Source organism: Nyctereutes procyonoides, unplaced genomic scaffold (genome assembly GCF_905146905.1).
Source record: "Nyctereutes procyonoides isolate TBG_1078 unplaced genomic scaffold, NYPRO_anot_genome, whole genome shotgun sequence".
Taxonomy (NCBI): domain Eukaryota; kingdom Metazoa; phylum Chordata; class Mammalia; order Carnivora; family Canidae; genus Nyctereutes; species Nyctereutes procyonoides.
In genome coordinates, this window is record NW_026575140.1 from 22,678,911 (window position 1) to 22,689,700 (window position 10,790).

The 10,790-nt window shown below is 56.9% G+C and overlaps 1 protein-coding gene across 1 annotated transcript; it reads left to right on the top strand.

The window, feature by feature from the left end:
* The first annotated feature begins 319 nt into the window (after nt 1–319).
* FOXF1 (forkhead box F1) lies at nt 320–4,264 on the top strand. Its single transcript, XM_055306216.1, has 2 exons — nt 320–1,312; nt 2,782–4,264. The coding sequence occupies exons 1-2, from the start codon at nt 328–330 to the stop codon at nt 2,940–2,942; spliced, it is 1,146 nt and encodes a 381-aa protein (XP_055162191.1). The 5' UTR covers nt 320–327; the 3' UTR covers nt 2,943–4,264.
* The last annotated feature ends 6,526 nt before the right edge of the window (nt 4,265–10,790 follow it).

Here is a 10,790-nt window from a genome sequence, read left to right on the forward strand (position 1 = left end):
GGAGAGGGAGAGGGAGAGGGCGCGGGCGAGGGCGAGGGCGAGGGAGGCGGGGGGGAGGGAGCCGGGGAGAGGGGGGCTCCGCGCCAACCGCCGGCCGCTCCCGCGGCTCCTCGGGGCGGACGGGCGGGGGAGGGCGGGCGCGCCGAGGCCCGCTGCGCGCTGGGGCCGCGGATGACGGCAGAGGTGCAGCCGGCCCCGCGCGCGCAGCCCCCTCCCCCCCGCCCTCCGCCCCCCCCTCCCCTTCCTCCTCCTCCTCCTCCTCCTCCTCCCGGCCGGTCGGCGGCGCAGAGCAGCGGCGGCAGCGGCGGCGGCGGCAGCAGCCACCCGATGTCTTCGGCGCCCGAGAAGCAGCAGCCACCGCACGGCGGCGGCGGCGGCGGCGGGGGCGGCGGGGGCGGCGGCGCGGCCATGGACCCCGCGGCGTCCGGGCCGGCCAAGGCCAAGAAGACCAACGCGGGCATCCGGCGCCCCGAGAAGCCGCCCTACTCGTACATCGCGCTCATCGTCATGGCCATCCAGAGCTCGCCCACCAAGCGCCTGACGCTCAGCGAGATCTACCAGTTCCTGCAGAGCCGCTTCCCCTTCTTCCGCGGCTCCTACCAGGGCTGGAAGAACTCGGTGCGCCACAACCTCTCGCTCAACGAGTGCTTCATCAAGCTGCCCAAGGGGCTCGGGCGGCCCGGCAAGGGCCACTACTGGACCATCGACCCGGCCAGCGAGTTCATGTTCGAGGAGGGCTCGTTTCGGCGGCGGCCCCGCGGCTTCCGAAGGAAATGCCAGGCGCTCAAGCCCATGTACAGCATGATGAACGGGCTCGGCTTCAATCACCTCCCGGACACCTACGGCTTCCAGGGCTCCGCCGGCGGCCTCTCCTGCCCGCCCAACAGCCTGGCGCTGGAGAGCGGCCTGGGCATGATGAACGGCCACTTGCCGGGCAACGTGGACGGCATGGCTCTGCCCAGCCACTCGGTGCCACACCTGCCCGCCAACGGCGGCCACTCGTACATGGGCAGCTGCGGCGGCGCGGCGGCCGCGGAGTACCCGCACCACGACAGCTCCGTGCCCGCTTCCCCGCTGCTGCCCGCCGCCGCCAGCGGGGTCATGGAGCCTCATGCCGTCTACTCGGGCTCCACGGCCGCCTGGCCGCCCTCGGCCTCCGCGGCGCTCAACAGCGGCGCCTCCTACATCAAGCAGCAGCCCCTGTCCCCCTGCAACCCCGCAGCCAACCCCCTGTCTGGCAGCCTCTCCACGCACTCCCTGGACCAGCCGTATCTACACCAGAACAGTCACAACGCCCCAGCTGACCTGCAAGGTGAGTGGGGGAGACCCGGGCTGCCCTAGGCCTGGGGGACTCGGGCGTCTGTCAGAGCTGGGTGCTGAACCGGGCCCCCACCCCCACCCCCACCCCCAGCCGCTGGCAGCCAGGGGCGAGAGCTTGATGCCACTCCTGTGGGATGCCAGCCCCACTGCTTCCGGAGGTCATCAGCTCTCCAGAGTGTCTCTCAGCCTCGCATGCCCCCCTCTGCGGGGTGAGTGCAGTGAGGGGGGAGGGCAGATTTGGGGCAAGATAATTGTTTCATCTTTTCAGTTCCAACTCCCAGCTGCTGGTAGTCCCTAGCCTGGCCAAGTAGGCCCCTTCCTCACCAAAAAGACTCGGCCCCTGATATTCCACATCCCTCTAAATCTTTAGCCCCTCACACCTCATCAAGTTCCCAGGATGGAGCCAGAGCCCAGCCCTGGCCAGCTGGCTGGGCCTCCCCTATATTCGCCACCACCGGAAGGCTGCCTGGGCAGAAAAAGAGAGTTAGGCCCAGAGCTGCCTGGGCTGGGTGCTCGGAGGCCCGGCACCCCAGCCTCCCAGGGAACCAGGCCTGGCCGTGGGGAGGTCGAGTTCGGGGACATTTTGTGGTGACAGGGGCAGAGAGGGACTGTGGCCAGGCCCAGAGCAAGAGTGAGAGGTGCAGGCCCCACAGACTCTTTGTTTCTGAGGATCCAGGCTTTCGGTTCCCCAGGTACACTCCTCCCCACCCCTCTGAGAAGGACCAGGCAGGAAAGGCTCCCCTCCAGCACTCTCCTCTCAGCTCAGCACCCACCAGCGTCTCTGGGCCTGGTTCTGGAAAGAGCTCGGAAGGGCTAAGCAAGGCCTGTCAGGGCTCAGCTGTCAGCCTCCCGCGGGAGGCAGGAGCCGGCCTGGAGGTTGGAGGGCCCCCTCTCCGCGGGGATCTCCCTGTTTGGGCTGCTTCAAACTCCCAGCGGCTGCGGCTGCCTCTCCACCCCCTGGCGGAGGGGGAGACGGCTGTTCTCCAAGGGGCCTTTCCCCCTGGAGAAGCCTCCAGCCGTACCAGGGCCTCCGCAGGCTTTGGGGTTGGGAGGTGAGTGCCCCAGCCCTAGGCACAGGCCTTGGGCTGGCCCTGGAGGTGGAGGCCGGCTCTCCTCGAGGTCTGCTGGCCCTTGGCAGCCCCCTACCCCTTCCTCTTGGGGCTTCAGGAAGCCCCAGCCTGGAGCTTGGTGCCTGAGGCGGGAGAGGCCCACGCCGCAGGCACCCAGGAGCAGGGGTCATCCCTGGGGTCCTGGGATCTTTTGCTGGAGCACAGAGCCCAGGGCCCGAAATCCGGGGCCGCCCGGCCCCGCCCGAGGCCGGAACTCCGGGAGTCTGGCACCTCGGTGGGGCGTAGGGAGGCAGCGGGCCGTGCGCCGGAGCCGGGGAGCGCTGCTTCTCTGCCGGAGCCCGGGGCGCCCACCCTAACTCTGCTCCCTGCCCTCCTGTTGCCTCCTTCGCAGGCATCCCGAGGTATCACTCCCAGTCTCCCGGCATGTGTGACCGCAAGGAGTTCGTCTTCTCCTTCAACACCATGGCGTCCTCATCCATGCACTCGGCGGGCAGTGGCTCCTACTACCACCAGCAGGTCACCTACCAAGACATCAAGCCCTGCGTGATGTGAGGCCGCAGCTGGCGGGGCCCTCCAGGCACGGGCGGCCTGGCTCGGGGACCCCCGGAACCCATCGCAAGAAACTGCTTTATTCTTGAGGTATAACCGTAGGCAGAAGACAAGGGTTTGACCCCTACCCACCCGGATTATTTGGAAAGGAATCCCCAAGGCAAAGACCCAGCGTGGTGGTCAGCACCTCCTCCCACACTCCTTCAAAAAATTAACAAATGGTGGCTGTGGGGCCTGCTCTGACTACAGCTGTTGGTAGAAGTATCTATTTTCGATCCAGTGGAAGCCGGCTGAGAAGGTGCTGTGTTGGGGGAAACCCTCGACATCCAAACAAGAATTCTGCTGAGGCCTCTCCCCGCCTTCCCTCCAATGGCAAAAGTGGGGGAAGGTTTTCAGAAGAAAGGCAAGCATGTGAGACCATCATTATCAAATACTTTTATTTTTTGGTTGAGTATTTATCTTTTAATTTTTAATTTTTTTTTTTTTTGGAAAGAATGTGTTGGAATGCGCAAGTCTCCTCTTAGAGCCGTGTTTTGCAGGGAAGGGGGGGCAAGAAATCACGTCTTCCTCCCCATCTCAGAAGCCCTCCAGCAACCACAGGTGGATCTTTGTGCGGACTTGCATTTCTGAAGCCACTGTTCGTCTTACAAAAGGAAACTAGAAGGAGCCCAGAAGCAGGGGCTCCCCGGGCCTCTGCCGTCCCCTCAGCCCTCCTCTGTCTTCTCTACAGTCCTTTTTGGTTTTGTTTCGAATTGCATTTTGACTTTTTTGGCGGGTGTTTTTCTCACAAGACCCGACTGTCTCCCGATCTCTACTGTAAAAAACGTGCTGGTGTGAGAGCGAGGGGAACACAGCGCGGCGCGGGGGCAGGGAAGGCCGGTGAGCGCACGAATTCAGGATTGCGGCGACGCAGAAAGGTTAAGGCACTTTTTTAAACTATAGCAAGGCTCATCCTGTTATTTATTCTACTTTCTTTCCCTAATAATCGAAACACCGCATAGGCTCCTCCGTTTATCAGTATTAATGGTGTAACTTTGTTGGCAATATTTGCCGCGTAGAATTTTTTTTTTTTAGAGAACCATTGTAAATTTGAAACAAAGTCCGATCTGTGTAAAAACAAATTTCCATATGTTTATATAAATATATATATAAAATGAAGGACTACCCCCCCTTTTTTTTAGTATTTGGCTGCTGAGGTGCAGCATTTGTGACACGTATTTCAAATTTCCTTCTGCACTGTATAAAATGACAATTTGAGGATGTTTTGCCTTTTGTGTATTTTTTCCTAAAAAAAGAACAAAAATAAAAATGTATAACATTTGTACATGGCCTTTAACATTGTATCAACTAGAAATAAAATCGCATGAGTATTTTATTGGGATTGGGATTGCGGAGTATCTTCCAAACCCCAAAATATACACAGAAACCAGCTTGGGATCTCTAGACTTGTTTTATATGTAAAACATGGGTTATTTTGAATACTTTTTTCTTTTTTTGTCTCTCTTTTTTGCTAATCCTCCTCTTTCCATCCTTCACTTCCCGCTGAAGTGAAATTTGGACATGCGTAACTATTTTTCTTGGCTTCTGTTTTTTAAGAAGAGCCCTCTGCCCCTCTAAATGTCATTTCTTGTTTTAAAGAAATAATCAGATGTTGAAAGAAAAACTGTGTCCCTCCTTCCTCCAGGGAAAACCATATAGATACAAGAATATAGATGATTTTTTTTTACCTTTTTTTTTGCCACCAGTGGGAGTTTATTTGGAGTTTCAGGCGTTACTGTTTCCATATTCTAGCTGTTATAAATTGTGAAACTTTAACTTTTTTGTATGTGGAGTTTGTTTTTTGTTTTTGTTTTTTGAGGGTTTTTTTGTGGGTTTTTGTTTGTTTGTTTTTGGTGCTCTATACTTGGTTTTCCCCAACTTAGAACTGAGTAAAATTTAAGCGAGAAAAGAACCATTGGTGGGAAAGCAAGGTGACAAAAACATTTCCATTCAGGAACACTTTCCTGAAAATGGGGTGGGGGAACACTGTCTAAAACCTGCATCTCCAACCCGACCACCCTCCTTCTATTCCAATTCCTGCCTACCTAAGAAAACAAACACAGTAAAGTCACATTGTCGGTGCGCCCATTCAGGACCCACCGCAGTTTCTCCGCGTCGTGGGGTCGCAAGCCTCTGAACCTGGTTCTTCTCAAATTTGACATTTTGGACATGAGGGTAATTTCTCCAGTGCTCTGTTACATCAAAATTATCAAACTCGCCCAGGCAATTAATGTCCCAAACTAACCGCTGTCTATAAAAGCGAGATAAAGGGTACAGGAAAAGGCCGGTGACTCCATCCCTGGGGTCTCTGGTGGGCCGAAGCGTCGGGCAGCAGTTCTCCCTGGGCACAGCCGCTGCCGCTGGCATGCGCCTGGCCCTGCACTCCGGGAGCATATTGGCAGCAAGGGGAGAAGACACTGTCCTCCTGGGGTGGAGGCCACCACCGCATCCCACCAGTGCTCAGGAAAACCAGGCCAGAGAAAATTCCCCAGGCCTCCAGCGCAGAAAGTGCGCTGCGCTTGGAACCGGGCAACCTCCACAGGCAAGAATGGGCCTCATCCTCCCTCCCTGGCCACGGAAACTGCACCCCAATTAGGACCTAGGCTCTGGTAAGTGGGGTTGATGAGGAGAAATCCAATGCCAGCTCAACCGGCACCCTCCCCAGTCTCCAGCAACTTCTCCAGCCTCCGTCTGCGTCTGCACCCGCTCCTTTGGCCCCTCGGTGTGCCAGAGATGCAGTGCGCACAGGCTGTGATTGGCTTTGGTGCGCTGGATCGGAGTCTGGGGCGGTGAGCCCGGGCTTCCTGCTCATCTCCTTGGCCGCACCTGCGTCTCAGCGGGCTCTCCTACTGCTCCCACATCCTGGCCGGCTGTGTGGGAGGCACGAAGAAGGGCCGGTGCAGGAAAACCGGCCAGGGAGCCCCAGGCTGGGCCTGGCCTCTGTCTCCCGGTCTGCCCCAGAGCCTTTGGATGCGAGAAGAGCCTTTCCTGGGAGAAAAGGTTGGCTCAGAGAGGGCCTGAATACTGCAGGCAAAACTGCATCGGGACCCAGTTCAAGACTGCACGCTGCCGCCGCTGCTGCTGCTACTGGTGCCCTCGGAAACCAGAGAGCTTGGGTTGTGTCTGCTCCCGGCCCATCTCATCCCTGCTTCGTACAGGGGCCAGTACCTGAAGCTCCCACTGTGGTGCACCCCCACAAAAGCATGCTGTGCATATGCAAGTTACAATCCTAAAAATGTAAAGGTGTTTCAGAGTCTGTTGCAAAACCACACATGCTATGTGCATAAATGGGTATCATTCTGGCACCGGGGCATTCTAGGTAGAATTAATTTAAGAACCTCTGTGCATACCTGGGAGGGGGTTGTCTTGGAACAAAGCAGCCAAGCTGCCCTAAGTGTATGAATCCTCTTAGGTAATAAAATACCTGGAGGTGGAAAGTGGCAAGAGTCATATCATAGGGTTTCTGTTTGTGGATTACACATCCCAGGGACTCCAGGGTTCTACTCGGGGAGGGGGTGGACATCCTGGGCACACCCAGCCTTAGCCGCTGGGCCATCGCAGACGGCAGCAGGAGTGCCTTGGCATCCTCCCGGCTCCCAGTCCCAAGCGGGAAGGAACTGCAGGCCCAGCTAGCCCCCACCCCATGGAGCTCACCCCCTCCTTCTCACCCACCTCTGGTCCACATCTGGCTGGAAGGCACTCAGGGTATGTGCTTCTGATGGGAAGGTGCCTGGCCCGTCAAAGCCAATCTGTCCCAGTTTTCTTTTCCCTTTGGAGCTGGAGAGCTGGAGAAAAGGACAGGAGTAGCAGTGCACAGAGGCCTGGCTCCCTACCTTCCAGGCGCCCACTAGCTGGCAGCTAACCCAGAGGTAGTGGCTGTCCTGCCACCACCGAACCTGAGCACGCCCTATGATCTCTGAGCCTGTTTCCTCATCTGTAATAATACCATCGTCCTGACCTACGAAGGGCAGTGGTTCAGGGGGTTCAGGGGCGAGGCTCCTCAGGAGCTCTGCGGTGCACGCACAGGAGTAGCCACAAGATCCACACGTCTCACCCTGCTTCCCTAGAGATCTGCCTGAGTGTGTGTGTGTGTGTGTGTGTGTGTGTGTGTGTGTGTAGCGGGGGGGGGGTGGTGGTGGATGCCATTCAAGATGCAAGATTCCATACTTCACAGGGCCCTAGACTTGGGGGTTTCCAATGAGCAGTCTAGGAGCCAGTGAGCTCCCCATCTTCTAGCACGCTGCGCCTGCATGGACTCTCCTCCCTTCCCAGGGAGACCCTCCTAACTTCCAGGCCAGATGACCCTTGAGCCCAAGGACTTCACTTCTCACGGTGATTCTCAGTGTGGAACCGCCCTCATAAGAGACACTTGAGGTGTCTGCTGACACTGCAGACTGGGGGGTGGGAGTCGTGCTGGGAACTACTTGATTCGACTCTCTGGAGGTGGGACCCGGGACTCCAGTCTTCATAGATTTCCAGGGGTCCTGGTGAGTGCGAGTTTGAAGTCTCTCCTGCAGGGTTCTCTGGGCTCCTGAGAAAGCGCCGGTGAAGGCGGCTCAGCCTGGCCTCTGCTGCCCCCTCCCGACCACCAGCTGACAGACCTGCAGAGCCCAGGCAAGCCGACGTTCACGTTCACAAGGCATGCTGCTTGCTGCCGTGGCAAGCCCTCGTCCCACACACACTTCAGTCCTTCTTGGGATTCCCTTAGGGACATCCTAGGACTACTCCTGCCTTCCAGAGACAGAAACTGAGCAAGGTCAAGTGAGGGGGCTTGCTCCAGACACTGCAAATAAGAGCTGGTATTTGGACACAGACCCAAAGCCCACATCCCTAAAGCACTGCGCTTCATGGCTCCTGGTCACCCACTTTCCTCCAGCCACCAGGCCTAGTGAAAAGCGGCAAACTGTTCATGAGCAGCTTCTGCTGGGGTCTCTGAACACAGGGCCTCTCATCACCCCTGCCTGAGCCAGCAGCCTCAGCTCACATCCCTGACATCTACCTCCTCTGGCACACCAGACCTCAGTCCCCCCACGCCCCTCCCCACCGGAAGCCCCCCTTGCTTCCTTGGGCCCCCTTAGTCCAGCGGAGAAAAGCTCAAATGAAAGCTGAAACTCAAGGCAAGAGAGGCCAGCTAGGGTAGCCTGTGGGGCTGTGCTTCCTCCCTCTGCTTCTGGAATCTTCTGGGCATCAACATGTCCGAACCCTGGGCCATTTCAAGGAGAAAGGCCTTTGCTGGGCACCTCCAGCAGACAAACCATATCCATTTACAAGGGTACACAGATGGATCTCAGGCCTGAGACAAATCACGGCCCTTGTCAATGTTGACACATGTGCTTTGAGAACGGGCAGAGGATGTCTCCAAGTGTGACAGGGAGAGAACCACCATGGATGCTGAGTACCTCCATGTCTGCCATTGCAAGGGGCTAGACTCAGTGGTACACACACCCCAGTCATCATGGGTCAACAGACTAAGGCACAGTTTGCAGCACCAGGAACCACGGGGTTGTGTCGACACGCTGGAGAGACGTCACCAAGGCCGGGGCAACCCTGGGCCCCGAACAGAGGCAGAAAGCCCCAGCATGAGCACGATCAGCAAGGGGCTCCCTCCAACTCTTAGAGCATAGGCTTTCTGTGGGGGACGCAGAAAAGGTGCAGGCCATACCCTGTGGCTTCGGAACAGTGGTCTGGGGAAAAGCAATGGTGACTAGCCTCTCCAGGCATCTTATTGAAACTACCACACCATGGAGGGGACATGGGCCACGCGTCCTATTGTGTCTAGGGCTTGTGGCCACAGGGAAGCATGCCAGGTCCTCAGACGTCCCCTAAAAGAGGGCAAACTGTTTCTGTATTTGGAAATGACCCCAGGGCGAGCCACAGATCAGCACACGTGCCTGGGTCCTGCAACACCTTGACATGGCCGTAGCTCGTGTGACACAAGGACAGCTGCACCATCTCTGTCCAGATGGTCAGGGCCTGGCAAGGTGGCAGCGGGCACGAGCAGCGAGGTGCCAGTTCACTCTCCGGAAGCCTTCACCGCGATGCCTTCCCCGCGGAGAGGGGACTCTCTTTGGGAGAGGAGGCAGCCCCCGGCAGCTGACCCACTCCAGGAAGCGCACCCTTGGCGGTTTCTCCATAAGGTAGCAGCGCCACCTGCTGTCCGCCGTGCAGGGCTTGTGTTGGACCAGCAGCCAACTTCCCAATAAACCCGAGGAAAACAGGTTTCACTGGAACGCGGACAGATGTGTGCACAGATGAACCTGATTTTGAAGATTCAGACCATTTGATCTTTCTTAAGGGGCACCTAGATAAATCAATTTAGCCTTTCTCTAATTATACAAATGATACTGCTTATTTAAAATAAAACAAACCTTGGAAAAGTGAAAAGAGGGAAGCAAACATCACTTTAAACCCTGTCCCGAGACAGCCGTTGGTCCCCAAAGATGTCCCTGTACACACAGACCCCAGGGCTCCTGAGAAGCAGATATCAGAGGTTGTAGTTGAGAGAGCAGGAGTCAGAGGACCTGAGTTAACGTCCCGAGTAGGTGAGCTCAGGCAGGGCTTCTCCTCCCCGTGCCTCCGCTTCCCCATCTGCGGAGATGTTGGTAGAAGTACGTCTCTCAGAGCACTGCTGTGCAGCCGAAGTGAACTTAAAGCCTTTGAAGGGCTTACCAGTGAAGAAGCCAAGGCACAGAGAGGGAAAGCATTTTACCTGAGAACACACAGCAAGGACGTGCCGCAGCTGGATTCACCGCAAATCCTGGTGTGCACAGCTTCATCACCACGTTCCTCAACCACAAAATCATCTCTCTGTGGTGTTCCCACAAGCTGCTGTGGCTTCCAGCTACCCGAGGCCCTGATGGCGGCCAAGAGATGATCCAGCAGCACTTCCCGGGTGGACAGGCTTCTCCCCTGTCCCATCTTCCTCACCTGGGAAATGGGAGTTTAACAGCACATTCTTCTGGAGGTTGAACGAGTTAATTCATCCTCTGAGGTGGGGAGGGATGTTTGTTTTGCTCATAACTCAGCACTTCAGGGCCTGAGTTTATTGCTTCCAAGCCATCCAAAGTGCAAAACGTCCACTTTACATGGTCACATGTCAGCTCCCATTTTAACCTTTGTGATTTATGGATGTTGAAAATAAAGGGTTCCATTCACAGGAAGGAATCCTGCCCTGTCAGAGGAACAGGAGTGTGAGCCTGTTTGAAAGATCGCCCAGGCAGTCTCTGGTGAGAACCCAGGACGATGACAAGGCCTGGCAAAGTGGTCGGGGCCCACTGGGGACAGGGGCAGGTGTCCAGAGGGGCCGCACCACACACTGGGAACAAGCCACCACACCTCACTGCCTCTGGTTCCTCACCTACGAATGCCAGGAGACACTGGCCACTTCAAGCAATGGAGGCCAACCTGGCTCAGTGCCCATCACACCACAGGCTTGCAACAGGGGAAGCTGCTTAGTGACGTACAGATCAGATGTGATGGCAGCAGGAAGACACAGCACAGAGTGGACAGCACCCAGGGGGCCAGAACCCAAGGTTCCCCCATAGGCTGCTCAATAGGCCTGAGCCCAGGTGTCACTGTGTCTCTGGTGTGCACTGGGCCTTGGGAAACCACATCTTTCCAATTCCTCTCCTAGAAAATGCCCCTGGTGTTTTCTGCCCCTGTCTACCTGATGACAAGGTAAAGGCAATCCATAGGCACAGAAGTCAACAGACTGCCCTGGCCTAGTCTGAAATCAGTGACAATTTGACAGCCTCACTGCTGACCAGCTGGGGGCTAAGGGCAAGTGGACTCCTCTCTACTTTGTTATCAGTT

Coding starts and splice junctions, on each gene's coding strand:
- FOXF1 (XM_055306216.1), top strand. CDS start 328: ATGTCTTCGGCGCCCGAGAAGCAGCAGCCACCGCACGGCGGCGGCGGC. Junction 1,313..2,781: donor CGCCCCAGCTGACCTGCAAG/GTGAGTGGGGGA, acceptor CCTCCTTCGCAG/GCATCCCGAGGTATCACTCC.